This window comes from Sparus aurata, chromosome 2, assembly GCF_900880675.1.
Source record: "Sparus aurata chromosome 2, fSpaAur1.1, whole genome shotgun sequence".
Lineage (NCBI taxonomy): Eukaryota > Metazoa > Chordata > Actinopteri > Spariformes > Sparidae > Sparus > Sparus aurata.
The window spans coordinates 13,832,406-13,857,839 of record NC_044188.1 but is presented as its reverse complement, the minus strand read 5'-3'; the positions used below and the strand labels follow the sequence as shown (position 1 = coordinate 13,857,839).

Below are 25,434 nucleotides of genomic sequence, written 5' to 3'. Positions count from 1 at the left end.
ATTGTATATATTCTATCTGTCCCTTTTTTAATTTTGCATTATGGTAAAAGTATATATATATATATATACATATATACACAAAAACATATACACACACACACACACACACACACATATATATATAGTACATGTCGGTTGTGTACCTGTTATTGAATATAGCCTAATAATGAAGCCTGAGTTTGTAGGTGGTTGTGTGTCGCGCCCTGCAGATGGATGTTAACAGTGAAGCCAATGAGAGTGGAGGGGATTTCCCCACCCTTCCTCTACGCAGAGAGAGGCTGCCCTCCACCACCGGCATTCCCAGTATGCACCGCGGACAGACCAGCAAAAAATAGTCCGTTCGCGAAAGGCTGAGAAAAGGGAACTAGAAAGGGTAGCTCACAAGCTAAATCCACGAGTTTAACTGTATTTAACGCAACCAGAACCGCTACCATGGCCGACAACGAGAAACTGGACAACCAGCGGCTGAAGAATTTCAAGAATAAAGGCCGTGATTTGGAGGTAAAAGTTATTCAGATCGGTGTCGAGGATCTCCTCTTTTCCTCGGCTCCGCCGCTCTGTTCACAGCCAGCTTCGCCTCTTGGCTTCCTTGTGACGTCGTTTCTAATTTCCACCATCGGGAACTTTGTACCTAAAGCCTCGGCCAAGGCCCTCACAGATCACCACTTTTAGATGGCTGGCCTTGGCCGGGCGATTCCCCCTCAGGTTTCACTGGTTTCGTTACGCCATGAGACCGCGCTTGTTATAAAACATGTCAGAGAAGCTAGTCAGAGTTCACCATCGCCTCCGCTGGATGTGCTCTGCTAGCCTGCTGCTAGCAAGGCCCACGGGGGATATGCTAGCTAGCTGTACTGAAGCATATCATCCACCGGATCGGTTTAGCTCGATGTGCTAGCGTGTGAACACGTTTAATGTATATCTGAAAGTTCATATAATTCATCTCTAGGCTAGCATATGGTGATATATGGTAGATTGGCATGCTAACATAGCGGTAAATTAGCATTATTTTGATACTGCAGTGAGCTAACCTGCGTGTTAGCTTGCTTGCTAGCTGCCGTTAAGCTCGGCGGTTGGGCTTGGTGGTGCTGGTGGCTGCAGTTCCACCCATCCCCCGTCTTTATCATCAAAAACAATGGCGGAAACCAGTTAGCCTCTTAGCCCACCGGTTACATTGATCTTTTGAATTGTGGCGCAGTGTGTTAAAATGGGATTCAGTGGTTTAACTAACGTTACACATGCGTAGAGAACCAGGTTAACGCGACCAGCTCGTTAACACGATCACATGACTGATAGATCAAAGCTACGCGTTAGCTAACATTGGCCCCCCATAAGTTACCAGATGACACACAGGCAGCTCAGCGTGCCTCTGCTTCATCAACGTGAGGGGACGGTGTTGTTTTCAGGCGGGCTCTCTTCAAGATGCATGTGAGCAGGATATACCCACACATCCTGTTTAACAAGTAGTTGCTGTTGCAAGCTAGGCCTCAACACATGAGCTGTCTGGCCTTTACAACCTGTTAATAACTTAAGCTATCATCGTCGCGGTAGAGGTGGTCCGAAATGAGCAAACATCTACTCTCTAACTGCACCTGAAACCCCGCCGTTCAGCTCATAAGCCCTGTGCTCTGTTGCCAGTTTATTAGCTACACCCAGCTTGAACCAGTGTCGTCTAATGCAACATGACTGCGATAAACTCTACCTCCATGGAGGTCAAAATTGCAGAACAGTTTGAAACTGGCCCAGAGAGATGCCGGTGCTACGTTGTGGTGCTGCATTAGAGGTATTTTTCCTCCGCTCATGTATAGCATTGCCTGTAGACTAAATATGAGACCCCAACTTCCTCTTATTACAGGAGTACAAGTTACAGTTTCTAATGTGAAGCACTAATCAGTGACCAAACCTTACCTTCCAATTAAAACAGTGCACTATAATGTTCAAGATGTGATGAGATTGTTTTGTATGAGTGAGAACATACTTGAAAATTGTATAAACGGTAGAATATCAGGATTGGCCATCCTGCTGAGGCACATTAAATGTTCTTGCATAACATAAGCTGATTCATATTAGGCCAGACTTGTGTTAACTGTGTTTTGGTGCTGTCATATGCAGTATGTGGGCGGTTGACTTAATGCTGCCGGCACGGATGATACTGCTGATGAGCTCTGGTCGGACAAACTGGATCCTGATCTCGGGCTGTGCCCAAATTTAATGTTGTGTCACTCTCCTGGGCAGAGGGTAGGTTGGGATTCCTCGTTGTATAATGTTGATGCTCTATCTCGCCCACAGACTATGAGAAGACAGAGGACTGAAGTAGTGGTGGAACTCAGAAAGGTAAGAACATTTGTGCTGTCAACTTCCAACACCTATTACCTGTTTTTTCTAGCTCACATTGAATTAATGTACTGAAAGATGCTCAGTTTTTTCCCCCATGAATTTCTGCTGGTTCATACAGAAACTGACCATTCTGTTCCCTCCACCACAGAACAAAAGAGATGAGCACCTTCTGAAGAGGAGAAACGTGCCCCACGAGGACATCTGTGAGGACTCTGATGTTGACGGAGATTTCAGATCGGTACGCTCGGCTGTTTAAGTCTCAGAAGCCGTCCCTGCATGTGTGCGCACATCAGAATGACGTATTTTAGGCTAACAATGTCACAAAAAGTAGGCCGATCAAGAATCCCGCCATCACTTAAAGGGGCACAACATTGGGTGGCGTTGCTGGTTTAAAATGGCCACTCAGCAGTTCAGAAATTCAATCACAGTAGTGGTATTGAGAGGGCTGGCTCGAAATGGGCTGCTTAGCAATATATCAACAATGACGTGCTGCTATGACTCACGGCAAGACATTAGAGAGGCTTTTATACCAAAGCGGGCTGGCCAATCAAGTTTAAATACTCAACAAACCGATGACCACTATGACTGTTTTCATTCAGTCAGAAATAACATTGATTGTGTTGCCTTGAGGAAATGTGTTCCAGTTGTTGCCCTTTTATGAAATAAATAGTTTGGGCCTTCTGAGCTTGTTAGTCTATATTTGCCCTCTTTTGATGTATCAGATGTTTCACAGATCCTCACTTCCCCTCCCAGTTTTCTTTTTCTGCCTTTGTCTGAGTTCCTGTCACCACTGTTTTCAATTTCCCTCAGTTAAAGTCGTCTCTTTAATCTTCCACAAAAGCCATGGAATGTGAATACGTCAATATCTTTTTTTAAATATTTTTATTTCACCTAATTTCTACCGTGTGCGCCTGTTTCAGGCAACATTTCTTACCTTACCCTATCTGTGAGGTTTATGTTTTCAAACTCTCCTTCACTGCAGGAAAGAACAACATCCGAGCTAGAAGCCTACGCATTGAAACGGGCAGGGTACCCTATAACTAATCTGGTCACTAATGGTACAAAACTAAACAAGCTAGCAGCTGTTATCTTTCCTTAATGAAGATTTAGCCATTTTAATGCCAGGGTTCACCTCCTTACATGCAAAACAAGTTCCCCCTGCACCCTTTTGCAGTGGCACCCTTGCTGCATTCTCAGATTAGCGCAGCCCAGGTGAATTGTAACTGTTTGAAATAAAAACAAACAAGTCAGAGGGTTTGTTCCCCCAGTACCAGAATGCTAATAAACGCAGCCAGACCTCTCTTCCCACCTAAGACAATCATATGGAGATGGGCGTAGGGCTTTGTGAGACTACGGATGGACTGGAAATCGGCTGCAACTGCTGGTTTTCAGAGGCTTCGGTCAACTTTATTTATTAAGACCCTCAGTCATGGTCGCTCCTTGATAGAAAGTGATACTCAGAGGCAGCCTACATTGAGCTTTGAACCCCCTGCAGAGGGCGTCAGGTGAGCGTGCCAATTGGCAAAATCGTGTTGAATGCTGGCCTGCACGTCGCCCAGCCTGCTGACTGTTACACCACACTGGTTCGAGTGAGAATGCAAGTCACTACATTGTTCTGGTGGCATTTCCCAATCCTGAGCCCCCCTCCCTGTTCTCAGTGGTGCTCTGCCGACTTTGCTTCCTGTTTTGACAACTTCACATTCAAAAGAAATTTTTAGGAGTGACTGTTTTTAATTCAAAGAAAGCTGCTGACAGATGTCTGCTCAGCCGTGTTTGGTGCTGTCAGGATATTCACTCTTCAGGGTATTCAGATGGCTTTTTGGCTTCTTTTATTTCTTGCCCAACCACCAGTTTACATTTCACCTGTTACTGATCATCTTGCAGCTCTTAACATTGCATACTATACTTCTTACAAATGTGTGACTTTGCAAATCTTTTCTTTTTCAGCAAAACACCTCCCTTGAAGCAATAGTACAAGTAAGTTGGACATTTGTCATTCAGTCCGTCTTATGGGCAGCATATATTATGCAAAAGAATTAAACTGTTGTCCTCCAAATTGAACTCAATGTTGTGCATGACTTGTTTTTCTAGAACGCCACCAGTGATAACCAGGGCATCCAGCTGAGTGCTGTCCAGGCTGCCAGGTAGCAACGCACACCCTTGCACTTGTTTGCACCACTGATTGGCCAATAATTGAATATTGTTTAATGTCTGTGTGTAATCCATTAGTGTCACATTTCTCATGTTGTAATATTTATATTAATGCTTCAAAGTGTGTTAAATTAAGATTGTTTGGCTGGCGTGAAAGCTGTCCATCAAACTCTGGTGCGTACTAAACAACCGGACTGAGACCACGTTAGAAATTTAAGCAGATGCTGGTGCAGTTCATTAGTGTTGGGCAATGTGTTACATCCACCAACTGGCCCCTGCCAGCCCAACAACAAGGGCTTGCAGATCTTTTTGTAAACACAGAAGCAAAATAAAAGTTAACATCGTCTCTCCACTGTTCCAACTCTGGTTGGGTCAGAATAATTCACAGACGTAGATGTGAAAATATTCCGGCTCTTCAGACTGATTTCCCATGTTGCATTGCTCTGCTGTTGCTAGCCTTTTTGTGCTACTGGGCTACCTCGCTTAACAGGAGTGTTACACTAAGCATCGGCTCTCCTCCTTCAGATGCTGACCATAGATTAGAAAATAAAATGACAATATGCCCAATAAAACAACCGCAATAGAATTGACCAATCAGGCTACGCTACTTTTGTCCAAATCTCCCAACCCTAGTGTGTAACATGAGCGGAATGAGTCATGGATTTAATGATGGTGATTTTTTGCATGGCATCAAAAGAGAGGCCACTGCTGAAGCTGTCTGCTGAGCATGAAGTGTCAGGGAGGCGATCTTATAAGCAAACTGTTGCTGTGTAGCCCAAAATAAACTGAAATACAGATGTGAAAGTGACCAAGACGAATTGGTGAAATCTGACACATCACCAGACTATAAATGTACTCGAGGATATTTATAAAAAAAATCTTGATTGCTAAAGCACTTCATGACATTGAAAAGATATATTGGTAGAAGTCAAGAGCATGTTGTCATGATTAACATGATTCTGTGTTTCAGTTTTCATGCTAGTTTCATTTTCTCTAAAACAGCCGCAGATTGAAAATAATCCAGATCCTTTTCATGAGTGTATTTGTAAACCATAGATTCTGCATTTGAATGGGGTTCTGATTCAAATGCATGGTCTTTTGCAAAATACAGTTTCCGCGTTGAAATATCAGCGGCTGACTTTTATTTTTTCCAGCTCTAGTTAGACAGCAGTGATTTACAGTAAGTGAGCACCGTCTGATTAATGGGGACTGTAAATGGCACTGCAGCTCAGCAGTGCAGCCCTCCCTGATGACGGGTCAGGTGCAGCAATTCATGAAGCTGGTTTCTGGATTGTTTTTGTGTTCTTGCCTTTCAATCATTCTTCCGTTTGAAGTCTACCCTGCAGCCATATCTTGACACTGAAGATGCCCTCTCACTGTACCTGATGTTATATAATGTTGATGTTGGGTCATACACAGGTTGAAGTCTCCTGTTATTGCACTCACTGAGATTGATTTTGTAGACGGTTCACATTCTTTAGCTGTTTCACTGTGTGTGTCATTGGTTCTTCTTTTTGGTATGTCTGTAATGGTCTTTTGTTTCCTCTCTGCTCTTGTAGGAAGTTGTTGTCCAGCGACCGTAACCCCCCCATAGATGACCTGATTAAATCTGGGATCCTTCCTATACTGGTGCACTGCCTGGACAGAGACGACAAGTAAGCAGGCCGTGATTCTGTTTCGTTTCGCTTTTTCATATGCGATAATTATAGTACAAGTTGGCCCTTTTTTCTCATCTTGTTGAGTTTATGTACACTTCAAAGTTATGCAAATGAGGCAGCAGGTTTTGGGCCAGCCTTCTTCTGAACTGTGTAGCATTTATGTAAATGTGTTCCAGTTTTCACCTTCCAGGAACGGTTGAAATATATATGAGTCATCAGCAGCATACTTTATACTGTTCGCCGCCCCTGCCCAGTCACACTCACTTTTATCTCTTCCCTCGCCCCTCTACAGCCCATCTCTCCAGTTTGAGGCAGCCTGGGCTCTAACCAACATAGCGTCTGGTACCTCAGAGCAGACCCAAGCGGTGGTCCAGTCCAGTAAGTAAGATTTTATCACAACGTGCACCTTATTTTTCTTTCTCATCATTTTATTTCACTGTCATTTTCTTTTAATGGAAATCCTTGAATGCTCCAATAATTGATTTTTGATACTGGGCTGTACAGTTCTAGGCTGGAACAGATACCTGTTGTATTTTCCATTAATCATAGTCATTATTCAAATTATTTGTTCGAGGGATTGTTTGTTGTGTTTTAAAACTGCCGTTTTGTTTGTTTGGAGTCTTAACCTTTGCACAATTTTGATTGACTTGTTGTGTTCTTATTTAATTACTTATTAATAAATATATTGTTATTCTGCATGTAATCATTGCCTAGTCAGGTGATTTTCAACAAGGTATAACAGGGTGTCCGCCAGACAAATAGTTAGGCCATAAGGCTCCTCACATGTGAATAGCTGGCCAACTTTAAAGGTTAGTCCACCTTGTCGCTAACTCCAGGGCTAACCCTCTGTACTTTTAATCAGCTGTTGGCATGCAGGATGTTGTAACTTGGCTTGGGACATGAGGAGCTATAGCATTTATTCACAAACAAATAGCTTGAACTGCAAAAACACAGTACTGCTACAGTCACTGCTATACTGCAAGCTTCATACTCACCACGACAGACATGCTTCTGTCTCTTTCTGGAACTTTTGTTCACAAAAAACATCTTTAAAAATACATGTAAAAGAATTCCTTAATGCTTGGACTCGATGGGGAGTCCAATACACTGGTGGAAACCTCGTTTAAGAACATCACAAAGATGCAATTCCACATATGAATGATGAACGGAAATGTGCCCACATACACTATCAATATTTTCTTGAAATATTTGGATGGTCATTAGTGCTTTTCTAAGTTTAAACTTGGCAAAAACATATATGAAATTATATTATGGAAATATGTCTTGTGGTTGCTGCCTCCAAATATTAAAATGAATTTAAATAATAATAACAATAATAATAATGATGATGATAATAATAACAATAATAATAATAATAATAATAATAATGCTTTTTTTAAAAAATCTGCTGCTTCTCCATCTTGATTTTTGCGTGGCAAACATTCAGAAGTTGTTATCAATCACATTAGATGGCAGCAAACTGGACCTTAAGGCAATTTGAACACTCTGTGGTTAAGCCTGCATAAATAATTATAGACTTTGATGACGTTATTCTGATTTAAGGACCTCTGGGCTTGAATGAGGCATATTTCCTTAATTTGACCTTTATGTGGTTACATTAGCGATTTTTAAAGATCTGATTGTAACAATTTGCTCCCTCTTCACATCTTGTGTTTTTCTTAGCACGTTAGTGGCTGCATTGTATTTAGTGCAAACCTGATCTGGAGTCTTGTGATCAGATAATTAACATCGTCTTTGATTGATGATGAGGATTTACACTGTTCTGTTTCCTTTGTGTAGATGCTGTGCCGCTCTTCCTGAGGCTGCTTCACTCTCCTCATCAGAACGTCTGCGAACAGGCCGTCTGGGCCCTGGGCAACATCATAGGTAAGTTGTGGTTGTGTCAAACGTGTGTCAGAAAATAAATATAGTCAGTCCCGAGAAGACATTTGTTTAATCTTTGTGTGTTCTCTTCAGGTGATGGCCCTCAGTGCAGAGACTATGTGATCAGCTTGGGTGTGGTCAAGCCCCTGCTTTCTTTCATCAGTCCCTCCATCCCCATCACCTTCCTCCGCAATGTCACCTGGGTCATGGTCAATCTGTGCCGCCACAAGGACCCTCCACCACCCATGGAGACGATCCAGGAGGTGTGTATGTGTGTGGATGAGGAGAAAGAGAATGAGTGAGCAGTACATTGCCTGGTAACAATGCTTTTTATAGAAGGAGGCGTCATGTCAGTGTTAATCATTAAGGGATTACATGTGCAGATGTGGGTTGTTGGATTGAAAAAGGGAGTCTTTTAAGAAGAAAATTAGTTGTGAACTTTGGACAATATGTACGATCTCCTCTTATCTTAAGATGGTAAATCGTAAATACAGAAGAAAGCTGAACAAAACTGAACAAAACCCCTCTAAAAATCTGGCTTTTGTTTTAACAATCTGTATTTGGATGTCAGATGACTTTGCAAAAGTCATGCTTATTGATTGGCTCCAAACAGTGCCTGGACATTGGTTTGTCAGCATGAGTTTAAAAGTGAGACTGAACTAAAAGGTATAAGAAAGTATCCACTGCAACATTGTCATTGGCCTCCACGTCAGTACCCGATTCTTGCATATGACACCCTTAACAGAGATTTCTTTTTAAAGTGAGATGGCTCACCCCTCAGCTACTTCCATCATCAGCTTCGGAATAAATAGTTTCTTATTCAAAACGTTATTGATGATGATGAAGTCATGCTTTCTGCTTTTATAGAATTGTGTATTTGTCACAACTAATAATACGGCTACCAGAGGAGAATCTTACCTTGGGAAATCATTTATTTTTGACTGTTAGTGTGAATGTTCATCCCAGCTGCATGTCTGAGATGTGCTTAATGGTGTTGTTTTGGGAGACAGGAAGGAAGGACTCTCTGTGGTCTGCCCAAGTTAGTTGAATGAGGGCAAATTTAGTGATGCGTTTACATGCTGATGTGCATGAAAGTGTTGTAGGTATTTGAGAGTGTGGGATCATGCTGTCATCTAGAGTAAGCCATTAAAGATCAAATAGAAACACTGTTAATGTTTTAATTGTCATTTCTCTCCTCAGATCCTGCCGGCTCTCTGTGTTCTGATCCACCACACTGATGTCAGTGTGAGTACATTTTTTCTATTCCAGTTTCAAGTAGGCTGTGGTGCCTTGACCTTACTCACCCATTGTCGTTATGTTCCTACAAATCATTTACGAGACGGAAAATGTATTCATTCGTTTTTCCTCTTTGCTACCTCCAGATCTTGGTAGACACAGTGTGGGCTCTGTCTTATCTGACGGACGCTGGGAACGAGCAAATCCAAATGGTCATCGACTCCGGTATCGTCCCTCATCTGGTTCCTCTGCTCAGTCACCAGGAGGTCAAAGTTCAGGTATGATACGTTATGTAGTTGTTTTAAAAACTTTATTAGTAATGTATAAAATGGATTATGACCTGACAGTCTACAGACATTGTTTATATCGGGGTCAAAAGATGAGGATGACAAAAGGTCTGTAAGCCATTACTGCCATAAGCATACTTGGTGTAACTGAAATTCTCTGGACTGTGACTTGTTTGTTGCTCAAATATTGGTAAATTTAGGAGAAGTTACACTACCAGTCAGATTTTTTTTTTTCATGACTGTTTCCATCGTAGATTCTTACTGAAGGCATCGAAACTGTGAATGAACACATATGGAATTATGTAGTAAACAAAAAAGTTTGAAATAACTCAAAACATGTTTTATATTTTAGATTCTTCAAAATAGCCACCCTTTGCTTTGTTTACTGCTTTCCACACCCTTGGCAGGTGGAAAACCATTTCAGGTGACTAACAGTCTTGAAGGAGTTCCCAGAGATGCTGAGCACTTGTTGGCCCTTTTGCCTTCACTCTATGGTCCATCTCATCCCAAATCATCTCGATTGGGTTTAGGTCAGGTGACTGTCGAGGCCAGGTCATCTGGCGCAGCACTCCATCACTCTCTGTTGAAAAATAAATGATGGTCCAACTAAACGCAAACCAGATGGGATGGCATGTCGATGCAGGATGCTGTTGTAGCCATTCTGGTTCAGTGTGCCTTCAATTTTAAAATAAATCCCCAACAGTGTCACCAGCAAAGCAGCCCCACACATCACACCTCCTCCTCCATGCCTCACGGTGGGAACCATGCATGTAGAGACCATCCGTTCACCTTTTCTGCGTCGCACAAAGACACGACAGGTGGAACCAAAGATCTCAAATTTGGACTCATCAGACCAAAGCACAGATTTCCACTGGTCTAATGTCCATTCCTTGTGTTTTTTGGCCCAAACAAATCTCTTCTGCTTGTTGCTTTTCCTTAGCAGGGTTTTTTTTAGCAGCTATTTGACTATAAAGGCCTGATTCGCACAGTCTCCTCTGAACAGTTGATGTAGAGATGTGTCTGCTACTAGAACTCAGTGTGGCATTCATCTGGGCTCTAATCTGAGGTGATGTTCACTTGCGATTTCTGAAAACTATTTCAGGCGACTACATCATGAAGGTGACTCATTGAGAGAAGGCCAAGGGTTTTTAGCGCTGTCAACAAAGCAAAGGGTGGCTACTTTGAGGAATCTAAAATATGAAACATATTTAGAGTTATTTCACACTTTTTTGTTTACCACATAATTCCATTTGTGTTCATTCATAGTTTTGATGCCTTCAGTGAGAATCTACAATGTAAAAAGTCATGAAAATAGAGAAAAACCATTAAATGAGCAGGTGTGTCCAAACTTTTGACTGGTAGTGTATAGGTTTGCTACTTTTTTAGTCATGACACGTGTATAAGTAGTCTGGGTTGCAGTGTATCTGTTTCATACAATTTATTTTGGAAATTGTACACTGAAATAAGCCAAATAAAACAAATCAGACATGAAATAAAATTATTCTTTTGAATTAAATTAATAAAGCTTCTGTATAGAGAGACCCTAGTGATGTTGTATTTATTTATGATTAAATCAATACATTTTGTCTGTCTCTACATCCAGACTGCTGCCCTGAGAGCTGTTGGGAACATAGTGACTGGCACAGATGAACAGACCCAGGTGGTGCTCAACTGTGACGCTCTCAGCCACTTCCCCGCACTCCTCACGCACCCAAAAGAGAAAATCAACAAGGTAATGATACAGTCTCTGTTCTCTTCCTCATCCCACGCTCATACTCGTCCCCTGTTCTGAAATTGCCTCAAGAAGTGCCGACTGGAAGTGATGAAATCAGAGACTAGCTGCTTGTACGAATGCTGTGTGAAAGGTATAGACGGGACAGACAGCTAGCTGTAGCAGTTCACAACGTGGAGCATCGCGCGGATGAAGAAGATGAAGAGGACCCCAGTGGCTGGTTGCTGTAGTTAGTGAGATAGATAGGGGAGTGGGAGGAGGGTTGTCGTTGTGCTTGTGGTTTGAATGTGTGATACCACGGGTTGGTGGCCAGAGGGTGCTGAAGACCCTGTGTCTCTGCTGATATCGGAGTGCATCTGAGTCCAGTCACTTAAAAATGAGGCCCCTCTCTTGTGACCCAGACGATGATTAGAGCCTCAACACCGCCCCTGCCCCGCCCACAGCGCGCTGTCTCGGCCAGAGGTCAAACTTTCAGTATGGACCTCTGGATTCTGATCCAGTTCAGATGCAAAAACTCAAATTTGACAAGTGTTCCAGCCCTCAGGAAGGGGGATGGGCAGTCATATTTCTTTAAGAACAAAGTTCTTTAACAGTAAAATTACCTGGCTTTTTCAGTTAGAGCCTGCATCCGCTTTTACCTACATGGTTCAGCTGCCCAACTGTCACTGACAACTTGTATTTGTGTTTTTTCTCCTGTAGGAGGCAGTGTGGTTCCTATCCAACATCACAGCAGGCAACCAGCAGCAGGTGCAGGCCGTCATCGACGCCAAGCTAGTCCCTATGATCATTCACCTGCTCGACAAGGTGTCTATCAATCTCTTTGTATTCATCTCTAAGTGCAACTGGATCATGTCAGATTATTTTTGGAGAGCATATAGAAAAGATGGAATTCTCAGTATGAATATACATTTTTATTTTGTCAGGGTGACTTTGGCACTCAGAAGGAAGCCGCCTGGGCCATCAGCAACCTAACAATAAGTGGGAGAAAAGATCAGGTAAGATTCAGATTCATTGTTAAACTGTGAATTCAGCCAAGAAAGTTAAATCAGCAAAGACTGCAACATATCAAACCCAAAGTGTTTCTTCCCTCTCCAACTTGTGACATCACTGATATTCCTCTTTGTCTCTCTGCTCACCTACAGGTGGCACACCTGATTGAGAAGCAAGTGATCCCTCCATTCTGCAACCTGCTGACAGTGAAGGACGCCCAGGTCGTTCAGGTGGTTCTCGATGGCCTCAGCAATATCCTCAAGATGGCAGATGATGAGGCCGAAACGATTGCTAACCTCATTGAGGAATGTGGAGGTGAGTTCGATCTGCGCTGTCGATGTTTTATTATGTCTAAATGTATTAAATCTGGTGTTCATATTTGATCGACTGGTGTTAAAATGTTTTTCTTCTTTGTTCGTCAGGTTTGGAAAAAGTGGAGCAACTGCAGAATCATGAAAATGAAGATATCTACAAATTGGCATATGAAATTATTGATCAGTTCTTCTCATCTGACGATGTAAGTTAAGAATATCTGTCCTATGATGGATTTTTGTATTTCAGTAGTATTACTGTGTTGTAATGCTTGAAGTTGGTGATAACACATTTCAGAATTTTGTTAACGCCTTGTTGCTTCATTGCTTCCTTCAGATCGATGAAGACACCAGCCTGGTCCCAGAGGCCATCCAGGGCGGAACTTACGGCTTTAACTCAGCCAACGTGCCAGCCGAGGGATTCCAGTTCTAGACGTCATCTGGGGTATTCTGGAGTTTTGTTCACGATGCAGCACTCTGTTCAACATAAAAAAATTAGGAGAGAAAGAGCGAAAGAGAGCGAGAGTGTGAGAAATTTGATCCATTGTGCTTGGCTCGTGGGATCCATGGCTGCATCTTATCTGAGAGAAAAATGTGTGGATTTCATTTGGCATTCCAGGGGAACCAGCCCAAATGAAGTTTGAGATGGCGAGTGGGTGCGAGTGAGAATGAGTGGCTACATGTTGCAAAAAAGCAAAACATCTACATCGAACGGTTGAGAGACATGCCGACATAACTTCTGTGTTATTGGAGCTGTCGTCTTCGGAAAACTACTTCAAATGACAACAAAAAAACTTGATGTCTGCCCGGGGAGAACCAAGGACATCCAAAAATAAGAAATCAAGAGATCTTGAAATATTACTACACAACAAAATACAGAAAAGAATATAACTTTAATTACGAACTGAGATGAACCATGAACCATCACAATTCTGCGGTCCTCCGACTTGAGAGGGCGCCACCCTCGATGTGCCCCTCCCCCAATCGGCCACGCTATCAGACATGTGTGTGAATGGACCCATTGTGTATGAATGTCTGGACTCAGTGCTGAGGAGCCAGGTTCATCTCCTCCAACGAAAAAAACGCCCCCAACAGGGCACCATCCTCTCCCCCTGGTGGGCGGGGCCAGGAGTCCGGCTGCGCGTGTCGCATGTGCGAGAGAATGGACGGATGAGTTGTGTGTGCTTGGCTGCGTGCGTGACTGGGAGTATGCGAGACTGGGTGAGAACGCATGCAGAGACGGAGGAAAAAAACAACAAATCTAACAACATCTGAAGAGAAACAAAAATTGAGAAACGCAACAATGAGGTTAGCAAAGGTTTCAGGAAAGAAATTCTGCCTTTGAAAGAGAGGCTGATCCTCAAATCCCTGAAAGGAAGAACTTTGGATATGGAAAAAAAAAAATCATCGTCATCACAAGGATTCTTTTTTTTGTTTTGAATTATTGTTAATTTAGTATTAATTGACACTGGACAATGCTATTGGCAGGTGTGGAGCAGCAGTGCATTGTATTAAGATGCATTTGGTGGCTTTTGGGCTTTTCTTTTTGCCTCCAGTGTGTTCCTTTTTATGATATTTTTTATTTTCAGCTTTTAGTTTCCTTGCTTCTGTAAAGGTGATTGACGACGATCGTATTCCAACCTTCACGCCAGAACCCTAACCTACGCACCAGACATGGGCTTGATGCTGTGAAATTTCTGACACCATCACTATAATCAACCAAATGACCTGTTCCTCCCCCCCTTGTGACACTTCATTATTTTTCCTTCAATTTACAGCAAAATCACTGCTTTTGCAGTATTGTTGCCATAGCTTTGACTTATCACCAAGGGAGAAGAGAACAATGGCCATTTCACGTAGGATTGTGAATCATAACCTTTGCATGTACTAAACTATAGCACAGTTATTTTTTAGGGTATTTTAGTTTCCTTAGGCTGTGGATACAGTGTAATTTTTATTTTAAGTAAAACTGTGCTTAAATGTTACATGTTTCCCCTTCCCTTACCCCTCACTAGTGTCCGATTTGCTGAATAATCTATGGTTTTGCACATGTACTGCAAAGTGAGGCCTGAAGTCTTTCTGAAGGTGTGTTGGTTGGTTTCATAGGTTTCGACCTGCCAACAACCTCTACAATATGCATCACTCAACCACAATCTTTGTTGTCTTTCTAGAGTAATCCAATGATGCTTTTTAGTGATACTTGAGAAAATAATGACTTTATTTCAGGAGCAGCAGTAATGAATCTGCTAATGTATCTCAGCTAGACTAAGAGGAGATTTAACCTCCTTTTTCTCAAGGTCAAAGGGTCTCCCACATGTCAGACTGGAGTTGTCCTATGTGGGTTCTCCTGAATAATAAATAAACCCATGAACAAGTTTTGCTGTACCTTTAGTACCTTGCAGAGTTCTTAGCCCCATATTCCTCTTTCCTCTTATACCAGCTTAGGTGTACAAGCTTACCCTTGCCCATTTTTTGTGTTAACTTCAAACACTGTAGTAAATGATTACACATTGTGCTCATACACCTTCTGTTGAACATAGGGGTATTTTTTTTTTTTTTGCAGCATTCCTTGTTAGCAAACATGTGGTTTCAGATCTAAAATTATGACATGGAAGGAATAAAAAGGTGGTTTGCCCAAAAAAAACCTTTTTGGGAGATAGGCTACAGGATAGGTTGTCTTCGAGAAAAATAAATAGTGAAACCCAAATCAGGAGACTGTGTGTGTGTGTGGTCTGTTGTGAAGAAGTGGTGTGATTTAATCTTTTTACGTTTATTTCCCTCTTTTTAAAAAAAAAAACCTGTATAACAGCCAAGTGCCGTCGTTTCTCTGAGCTTTAATTCAAATCTAGAAGAAGCGACGCCTGATTGGTCAGGGAGATCGTTTACCCGCATGCGCAGTACGCGTATTTAAAATGATGCGTTTAAGACTTATGGAAATGTAACGGTTGAGACACGGGCGCAGTTCATTTCATACGAGTCATATTTAAGAGTTTTAAATGAGAAACAACATGGCAAAACGTATGCGCACATCCCCTTTATTTGTGAACGGAAGCTGATTTAAACATCCTGAATCTTTTAATATACAACCTTGCAAAACGCTCGTCTTTCCTATTTTCTACACGTGCATTTGAATGTGCTGTGAGAGTGAAGAATGTTTCGTATTTTCACCTCCAGTTTACTGAGAGCACTTGAAGGCAGCACGAGAAGGAACAGGAAATGAAAGCTCTGTTGTGGACAGACCGTGGACCTATAACTAGGGACAGACAATTTTGCTCCGAGCAGACGGTGAGTTTTGTCTGAATACTTGACGCTCAAGACATCCGTTTACAGCGCGTACGCTTTGTCTTATCGAAAAGTTGATAAAATGGACCACAACGAATGGTGCAAATGTTGTGAGAAAGTAGCTACAACGGCTGTAATGTGGCTAACGTCACGTTATTGGTATTTGGGAGTGTCGAGTTAATTAAAAATAAAAGATAAAAATGACCATTTATCAAGTGGAGACTACATTTCCCCGTATTTCTGCTCCATGAACTGATACATGGAGTTTATGTGCTCATGAAAACTGTGAAAGATAAGTCACCGTTAACGTTAACTGTCTTTAAATTAAAACCAAATAGCTAGGTTAGCTAAAAACCTGTCATGCTAACATAGCGAAAGAGTGAAAAAAGAAAGGTGGCCAGCTCTAAATGTACCATCACATGTGCATATGACGATTTTATAATGAGTGTAAATGATGCTGGTCGGTCCCTTGTAGGACACCTGTTACCTGTTTGAATCTGGGCGCCTTATTGGCTGCAGTAACGGCCTCGTGCATGGATCAGGTTCAGGGGACAGTTGCACAACTGAACAACAAACAGCCTGTCCTGACAACAAAGTGTGTGTCTGTGCATGTGTGTGTTGTTGGGGCTGGGTGGGTGCTGGCAGAACGCCTCCTATTGTCACTGCGGGGCTGGCTGTAACCAGAGGAGAGAGCACACACCCACCCACCCCTGATCCTCTAATATGAGCTGAGCTGGTTTTTGGCTGCTCTCTTGTTCTCATTCTCACTCTTGTACACATGCTGGTTAGATTTAGTTGAATCTCTATCATTCAAGCATCCCGATGTCAATAGTATTACACTTATACCTCACCCAGGGAATGTTATTATCAGGTATACCTGTAATATCTAATATAATCCAAAACAAATGTTCTGACATAAAGTTCCATGTTCAGATTCAGAGGTACTTAGGGATGCACGATATGGTCTCATATCACATTTTTGTATTTTAAAGTAGTGTCGACCAATATATCAGTCGGCCGACACTGGCCTATCACAGATTTGTCTAGAGAAAAGGCGCCTCTGAGCACTCCGAGTTGGAAATCTCTCAACTTTTCAGAAAGATGCTGGTGACGTCACCATCACTTCGTCTTTTTCCTGGCCTAGGCGATTCTATTCTCTGTATTTTTGTCACTTACAGATCATGTCATGCACCCACATCCACTTTGCTCTCATGTCAAATAAAACAACAAAACAATGGCTAGTAACTTGCAAAAGGGTCTGTGTTAATCATACAGCAGCGGTTGTCAAGACATGCGTATATTGGCGGATATATAAATATTGGAATGTTTTTACTGCCTAATAATTGTGCTTGAGATAATTTATAAAGTTCCCAGTGAAGTTCACACAGTGCATTCAGGGTACTGGTGTCATTTTAGACAATAAAGTTTATTGTTAAACTGTAAAATATCCTGCCCCTATATCTTTATTGCCAGTGTTTGATAGCAACATTTGAGGGATTATTGCCAAAAAGCTGTGTAAATTGCCAGCTATATTGATGTCAGTATTTTCTTCCTACCCAGATTCAGTATTGGAATTAGCCCCAAAAATCAAGTCAGTCAGACTATTAAAAAGAAGCTCATAACAGATGTAGTGAGCAAAGACGGATGATTTAATATTCCAACTGCTCTCTGAGCCCTTGTAGAACATTCATTGCAAATTATATATATATATATATATATATATATATATATATATATATATATATATATATATATATATATATATATATATATATATATATCAGTGGCGGCTGGTGACTGAAAAAATTGAGGAGGACAGGAGGAAAACCAGTCCACGGTGTCATGTTATTTTATACAAGACAACTACTTATCCCTACTTTCTTATATTTAATGAAAACTAAGCAATAAAACAATGACTTAAAAGAATTCTTAAAAAAAACATTGTATTAAATGGCTAATATACAAGACAAAAAAAATACCACTGTATACCCCTTCCGGAATTTGATCCCCAGTCACCTGCTCTACTCACTGTGCTACCACAGCAATCAATGTACATACTTCAGGACAGCACAGGACATCACACACACCACTCATCACAATCGCCCGGTCGTGCCGCTAACGTTATTTCCTCCAGCAGGACGAACGAAACGAAAACTATGAATTATTTTTCTGACTGCTTCGCTCTGATTTCTCCCAACAGTTTTTTTTCTATCAGAAATTTGCTTATATTTCCTTTGAAACCGATTCCAATGTCGCTGAAAACTCCATATTTCTTGTCCGAGCATGGCGGGCAGTGAAAGCTGTAAAATACCATATTGACCCGAACATAGGACGACCCTGATAATAAGACGACCCCTCTTTTCAAGACTAATCTTCAGAAAAAGACTCTGATATCCAAAATGTGTTTCTCAGTAACAAACTCACACACCTTCCTGTTAATCTCTTGGAAGCGGCCGCGTAGAGGACCACAATAAGCTTTTCTCTTACTGTTAGCGTTTTCAGACGATCTTTTTGGACCCACCATCTTCGGACGTTACACTCCATAACTCCATATTTCTTGGCTGGCTGACAGTTGTTTGGCACCTCCGCTGCATTGATCTCATTATCTTAAAATCAGCATCATAGCTCCGCCTCAGATGTCTGTTAACTTGCCACACTTGATCCACTTTGCTCCGTAAAATCACAGCTTCTCTCCATTTTTCATCTCATGTCACTTCTTCTCCGCTGTGATTGACAGATAACCGCAGCCACAGTGTCAGTGACGTCTCTACAATAAGCTGGCGCCCTCTGCTGTTGTAGCGACCCAGACAACTATCAGCATGTGTCAACGGTTAGACCCCGATTATAAGACGACCAGAGACGTTCTACTATTGTAGACGACCCCACTTTTTCACATAATTTTAATCGAAAAAAAAAAAAAAACTCGTACTATATTCGGGTCAATACGGTACATAGAAGTATTTTTTGTTTACGGCTGTATAAACGTGAGAATGAAATTTGGGAACTGTTATTGGACCAACCTGCTGTCAATCTTGTATTCTGGTTGCTGATTGGTAAGGGAGGACGTCCTCCCTTAGCGCGTCATTTTACGTGTCTTAGCCAATCATAGATCAGCATGAAAAAATCCTGAATGCATTGAGTCAATGGAAGGAGATCCCTCCCACGGAGGACAGAAGCCCTCCGTCCTCCTCTAGCCCCCACCTTCCTGCTCCCTGCTCCTCTCTCAGACTGCTCTGTCTCCTCCGTCTGCAGCTGTCGCTGTTCAACCGTTTCAGGTGGATTTTCTTCCAAAGAAGAAACTTTTTAATGATATAATTTATATACAATATTTTATAAATGATACTGAGATTTGGTAATGATTTATTTCAACCAGTTACTCTTTCTTAAAAAAAAATGGATCTTCCTCTTGCCTCCCAAAAATAGAGGAGGACCAACCTCCTCTGCCTCTATGGACGAGCCTCCTCTGATATATATATACAGCCACCTTGTGGATCAGATTCCGGAAGTCCAAAGTCATTAAAAGCAATATGGCTTCATATTATTGACTGTAGCTGGAACTTTACAGATACCGATGAATAGCTGAAAGTTTATTGTTCATTCTTCCCTGAGATTCAATAGCGCAACGTTCTGTTTTAGTAGTGACATCGTGGTGGTTGTTTGCTACTCAGCTGCATTATATTCAGAGTTGTCTAATATTCTGCCCCACATGTCTGTAAATAGGGAGGACAAACAAAACATCTCATCTGTTACCTCATACAGGGAAGAATTTATGACAGAGCTGTTGCATTGGATTTCAATTAATTGTTTATAACACTGGTGCGCTGACAGTCACAGGCTGAAGGACTGGGGAAGGGAATGAAAAATGGGTTTTACACCGCCATGAAAATGCCACACCCGAGTGTAGTAGGTGGGGTCATTGTTTTGTTTTTTAAATGTTTTATTAAACTCAATAGGGAAAGCGACTTAAAATTATATTCATTATTTAATCTGCTGTATATTTTTATCAGTCATTTCCTCCACCAAGGAGGTTATGTTTTCACCTGTGACTTTTTGTATGTGTGTTGCTTTGTCAGCAGGATAACACAAAAAACCTCTAAATGGATTTCCATAAAACTTGGATGGAGGATGGGTCTCGGCCCAGAACAGACTCCATTTACTTTTGGGTTGTGTCCAGATAAAGGGATGGATGTGGGATTTTTTCCCACACTTTCTTTTACACTGGGAGATGGAGCGTTTTAATTATTAGTTTTTTGGCCATTTTTGTTAATTTCTCAGAGAATAATCTATGGATCTTGATGAGAAAATCAGGCATATTGAGGCTTTAGGCTGAGTGAGTGAGTACAATAGGGGACTGTTAGGCCTTGGCAGAGGTATGCGCTCAACTGAGCTCTACTGAGCCATTCTCATTTCATCATTTGTCTATAAAATATAAAAAAATAAGGTAAACACCTATTTTTCCTATTGTAAGATCCAATCCAGTATTTCACTTTTCAGTGAAAGCATCAAATTGTTACACACATGAGACGCTGGAACCTTCAAGTGTTGCCTGGAAAATGAGTGAAACACTTTATTGATTATCTAAATAGTTGTTGATCAATATGCTCTTGATTGACATTCTAAACTCGATCACCTTCTGTCCCATTTTCTTCAGTAGTCACCAGGTTATAGTCACAGTTGTAGCAAGTTAAAGTATTTTGCTCAACAGGTGCATGACAAAGCTTTTCATCCATCCCGCTGTCCTGCCAGATCTTCTTCTTCCCAAACCTCCAGCCCTGAGCCTGGACTCTAGTCCTCACAATGGACAACCTGGAGGAGGACCTGACGTGCTCCGTGTGTTACTCTCTGTTCTCTGACCCACGAGTCCTGCCGTGCTCACACACCTTCTGTAAGGCCTGCCTGGACAACTTGCTCCAGGCGTCAGCCAACTATTCCATCTGGCGCCCGCTCCGCCTGCCGCTAAAGTGCCCCAACTGTCGCAGCGTGGTGGAGCTGCCCCCGACGGGCATAGACGCTCTGCCCACCAACGTATCTCTGCGGGCCATCATTGAGAAAGTAGGAGAGAATCACTGTGAAATGCATGACTACAGATCAGTCTGAAATCCTCTTATTGGGCCGTACAGTGCTGCTTCACTTTGTGCTCGTCTGTCTTGCATGTGTGTTCGCCGTCAGTACCAGAGTGACAGTGAGCCGCGACCCCCGTCCTGTCAGGAGCACCACAGGCAGCCTCTGAACATGTACTGCATCCAGGATCGGCAGCTGATCTGCGGGCTGTGTCTGACAATCGGACAGCACCAGGGCCACCCCATAGATGATCTGCAGGCGGCGTTCATCAGAGAAAAACAGACTCCATCGTTACTGCTGGCCAGACTCTCTGAGCGGAGATGGGCGCAGGTGGGGGCTCCAGTGTAAAGCTACACATGTTAATGTAAAAGTTCCAAAGAAATGATATTCCTGTTGTGCTGACAGCCCCCTCCTCGTCTCCCTGTGTCAGGTGTGTGAGCTGGGGGAGCAGCTGGAGCAGGAGAAGGCCCGCTGCGAGGGTCTGGTGAGGCAGGACCGACAGGAGGTCAATCAGTTCTTTCAGACGCTGGAGGAGGTGCTGGCAAGGAAGAAACAGGCCTACCTGGAGGCCCTGGATACAGCTGGGGCGGAGGTGTCTCGAGCCTACGACCCTCTCATCCACAAAGTAAAGGAGCTACAGGTGTGTGTCAGGGCTCATCAAGGATTTACATCAAAGTAAGGTCACAAATTTAGTTTCCGACCCTTGATGGCATGGACAGGTAACAAAAGGAAATGACACATTTGTGTCAGCTGCTGGTGGTGCTCCACCCTGATGAAACGTGTGGTCATTGTGGGGATTGACCGATAATTAAATTTTAAAAACGATATAAATGTATCGTAAAAATGTAAATATTTTCGTTATAAAAAACAGTAATGGAAGAGTACAACTTATTCAAGTAGTATATTTCAGGAATTTTGCAGTACTCATATTTAATTAACTTTTAACTCCTTGGTGGAGGTGGATAAGATTACCATCTTTATGACTTAATATTCAAGTATTTGCATCACCGCATGATTCAGAAGACCACTGTAAGATTTCAGGTTGCAGTAAAAATATTTTGCATAGACATTTGAGCACAAACTCTAGTAAAATGGGATTAAGCTACTTTCAGTGAAGGACTGTGGCTGATGTGAGGGCGTCCAAGTTTGTATGGTTTTCAGGCACCTCTAAATGATTTTGCTCATTATCACATGTATCAGAGTCTCCTGTCATAATTATGACATTAACGCTATTTAAAAGTCAGAAACTAGTAACAATCGAACGCTGTCAAAATAATCTCAATAAAAACTTATTGTTCGTCCCTAGTTTGGAACATTTATTTTCATTATTGTTTAGTCAATAAAATGTCAGGAAAGGTAGAAAGTGAGTTCCCAGATAATATTATATATTCTGTTCTGTTATAAAAATGAAACAAAATGGAGGGTGCAGGAACAAGCAGATGTCTGCTGTTTCTGCTGAAGATGTGGCATAAACAAGTAATAAGCAGATTGTCCATTAATTTTTTTGTTGATTGATCAATCGGCTGATATTTTCAGCTCCACCAGCGTTCCAGGGTACTGATAACAATCTTGTGTCCTGCAGGAGGAACAGTTGGACCTGGTGTCTTTGGGTTCGTCAGTAGACGAGGAGGACTCGCCGCTGGTCTTCCTGGAGAATTTGCATTTGTTCAGAGAGCGGGTGGAGGAGTTCATTACGACCCCTCTGCCCTCGGTGATCAACCTCTCCATCACGCCGCGGGCAGCAGAGTACCTCCAGCAGCACTGGCCTGCCGTGACCATCGGGAGCCTGCAGGAAGCGCCCGTCCCTAAGATGTGCTGCTGTGCCAGATGTGGCAGCGTGGAGGCTGGTGTGGAGACCGAAGCTGGGAGGGATCAGACCGACCTGTGGTGTGAGCTGCGGCCGACTTCTTCTGTGGTGCTGCTGGGGCTGCTGCTGCTGCTGGCGGCGCTGTGGTACATCCCGGTCGGAGGGGCGTCACTCGGTTTCTCTCTCGTGTCTCAGTTCAGTCAGTTAATTCACGGCCTGAGCAGCGAAATGATCACGTCAGTCTGTGACACAGCAGAGTCGACGTACACGGTGATGGAGGCTGCTGTAGAAAGATGGAGCTCTCACCTCTCGTCAGTGGGTGATAAGGCTTTTCAGCAGCTGTCTGCCTTTTTTAAAACTCTGACATCCCACTGAAGAGACCAAACTTGAACATCTCATTTAGAAGTCGACAAAGTCTCAAATATTCCTGTAAAGGAAAAAAGTCCACCCTCTCAAACACCTGCTGTTGATGATTTTGCATTCCTGGGCCCATTTTAATGTTTTATCCAAAAAAGTCATCTGAGGGTGGATTTTTCCTCAAGCCTCACTTCAGAGATTCCCAGAAGTCCTATGCAGACCTATGGAAAGCTTCGGACATAAATGCTGACTGAGAGCTGCACAGAAAAATAGCATTATGAAATAGTTTATATAGTAATAAATTGAGCACAGTTAATGTAGCCATCAGTCTTTTTATATATTTACTGTTCAAATGAATTGTTTTATGTTATGATCAAACCATCTAATTAATAAAACGCATATTGTACCAAACACTAATAAAAAAAACACTATATTAAGGCGTGCACAAAGCAAAGTAGAAATGTATGCAACTGTTAAACTGGTGCCTTGACTCTCTTAAGTCACATTTCCCATCATACAATGGGACATTTCAGTAGCTTTCCTGTTGTGTCCAGGACAGCAGTACAGCTGCACATGTATCTCCTTACACAGGACTGTTCACAGTATGTGAACTAAAGAGCCCGGTGAGTGGAACCAGACACACACCTGCCTCCGACCTGACTCACAGACTGCAGGTTGTGTTGCAGTGCTGCACAACTCCGAGTGGCTCCATTACTGTGCCTTTACCCATCATGCCTTTAACTCTCTGATGCAACAGCCTTATTGTAATGACCTGTGATTAATCCACCAGGATCATTGGTCCGGTTAGTCTACTTCAAAAGTTGTGTAAGTCTATGGATAAAAGCTTTATCAGTGCACTCCACAAATGCTTTATTTCATTTTGTTTTCTTTTATTTGTGAGGAATCAGTATGCTGCTTTCCTAAATGTTATATGCCTGTAATAATAATATATGGACGTTTTGATGAATGTCAGTGATTTTCTAACAAATGTCGTCACACAGCCATGACCTTCCTGTATTTTAGAGAAATGTCTTAATAAATATGATTGTTTTATTTTTTAGTATTCATTTTTAAAAGCCATGTTTTCTACTAAGAGACAGGGTACAAGTCAGTTAATGGTGTGGTATGTCTCAAAGTGGTGCAGTGAGCTCAGTTCACTGAACTGTCTCTGTGGTGTCAAATCTATCATCCGAGCCATCACGTGACCTCAGAGCAGAACTACACCTGTGTTCACACGAGACAGATCATGACCATTTGTGCTGGTCCTGGGCAATTTGTTTTAAAATAATTATTGTAATATGGCCTGTAGAGGTGCATCATCAGAGCTTTTGCTCACTGCCAGTTTGGCGGGTTTGATCAATGTGGATACTTGAGGCAAGATGCTTGCAGTGATTAAGGTAAAAGTTTAAACGTAAAATATCTTTCTCATAAGTCTGATGCATTGGAGAGAGACGAGTCAACTAAAAGTTGAAAACAAACTGCAACACCATTTTTTATTTCTGGCCTTTATCAGAATTTTTTTTTTTAGCATGAGACGCCCTGTGTTGTAGTCAAGGCCGCCTAAACCAAGTCAAAAACCCCTTTCATTCACTTGTTATTGCCATGAACCTTTAACAAATGTCTGGATATGATAATCACAAAAGACATTACAGGAGGTGAGGATTTTACTTCATTATCTGAGCAAACAAATGTGGACATGAAGGAGCTGAAATCAACGTAACCATTTTTATTCAACACTCCTTTTCCACGTTTTACTGTTGACACACACACACACACACACACACACACTACTTTTCTGTGCAAGCATCAGGGTTTCTGTGACTCATCTTTCCACAGAAACCATTTTTAAGTACAGATTGTTTGAGACAATACTGTGATATCCTTGCAGTTGTGGTCTTGACCGGTCTTTAAATAAATTCCTGAATCCTCTTCGTCCGAGACTGAGTGACAATGCAGTCGATGCCAAGGCAAGATGGGTGAATGATTGATGACCTGCAACCAATCGGCCTCCACATGAGATATAAAAAGATAAATAAACATCAGTTCTCTATATTGCTTTTTCATCTTTTTTTGAATCGCAAAATAACTATCTTAGCAGGGAAGTGTACGACCGTTTGCATGCAGCTTTTTGGTAAAAATGTAAACTAATAAGCAATCACCAAGAACTTACCGCAGGTGATTACTCACATGAAGACAATTAGTTTTTGTATTGCTTATAAACATACGTCAGGCATTACTTAAATATGTATGAATATGAAATTCCCAGAACACAAATCTGAACTGACATATAAACACCTAAATGTGGAGTCTCAAAGAAGACAAGTTATGGATTCAAATATGATAA

General features: G+C 42.0%; 2 protein-coding genes across 3 annotated transcripts; both read left to right on the top strand.

Annotated features, from left to right (window-relative positions):
• The first annotated feature begins 228 nt into the window (after nucleotides 1-228).
• kpna4 (karyopherin alpha 4 (importin alpha 3)) lies at nucleotides 229-15,293 on the top strand. The gene is made up of 17 exons (XM_030393569.1): nucleotides 229-501; nucleotides 2,287-2,331; nucleotides 2,483-2,572; nucleotides 4,282-4,311; nucleotides 4,426-4,478; nucleotides 6,045-6,140; nucleotides 6,436-6,521; nucleotides 7,944-8,030; nucleotides 8,121-8,290; nucleotides 9,228-9,272; nucleotides 9,410-9,541; nucleotides 11,154-11,282; nucleotides 11,982-12,086; nucleotides 12,206-12,277; nucleotides 12,425-12,587; nucleotides 12,695-12,789; nucleotides 12,921-15,293. Exons 1-17 carry the CDS (start codon nucleotides 433-435, stop codon nucleotides 13,014-13,016), a joined length of 1,563 nt encoding a protein of 520 aa, XP_030249429.1. The 5' UTR covers nucleotides 229-432; the 3' UTR covers nucleotides 13,017-15,293.
• A 366-nt stretch (nucleotides 15,294-15,659) lies between these two features.
• trim59 (tripartite motif containing 59) lies at nucleotides 15,660-24,153 on the top strand. Of its 2 annotated transcripts, none has more exons than XM_030393582.1 (5): nucleotides 15,660-15,868; nucleotides 20,612-20,917; nucleotides 21,035-21,256; nucleotides 21,357-21,566; nucleotides 22,509-24,153. In XM_030393582.1, exons 2-5 carry the CDS (start codon nucleotides 20,663-20,665, stop codon nucleotides 23,106-23,108), a joined length of 1,287 nt encoding a protein of 428 aa, XP_030249442.1. In that variant the 5' UTR covers nucleotides 15,660-15,868; nucleotides 20,612-20,662; the 3' UTR covers nucleotides 23,109-24,153. The 2 variants fall into 2 exon arrangements, with proteins under 2 accessions (XP_030249442.1, XP_030249450.1); XM_030393590.1 differs by having other exon boundaries at nucleotides 20,571-20,917.
• The last annotated feature ends 1,281 nt before the right edge of the window (nucleotides 24,154-25,434 follow it).

What these genes read in the sequence shown, in the direction of transcription:
- kpna4 (XM_030393569.1), top strand. Translation starts at nt 433, where the DNA reads ATGGCCGACAACGAGAAACTGGACAACCAGCGGCTGAAGAATTTCAAG. An exon ending in ATAAAGGCCGTGATTTGGAG is followed by an intron (nt 502 to 2,286) that starts GTAAAAGTTATT and finishes TCTCGCCCACAG; the next exon opens with ACTATGAGAAGACAGAGGAC. An exon ending in CAAAAGAGAAAATCAACAAG is followed by an intron (nt 11,283 to 11,981) that starts GTAATGATACAG and finishes TTTCTCCTGTAG; the next exon opens with GAGGCAGTGTGGTTCCTATC.
- trim59 (XM_030393582.1), top strand. Translation starts at nt 20,663, where the DNA reads ATGGACAACCTGGAGGAGGACCTGACGTGCTCCGTGTGTTACTCTCTG. An exon ending in TGCGGGCCATCATTGAGAAA is followed by an intron (nt 20,918 to 21,034) that starts GTAGGAGAGAAT and finishes GTTCGCCGTCAG; the next exon opens with TACCAGAGTGACAGTGAGCC. An exon ending in CTGAGCGGAGATGGGCGCAG is followed by an intron (nt 21,257 to 21,356) that starts GTGGGGGCTCCA and finishes TCCCTGTGTCAG; the next exon opens with GTGTGTGAGCTGGGGGAGCA.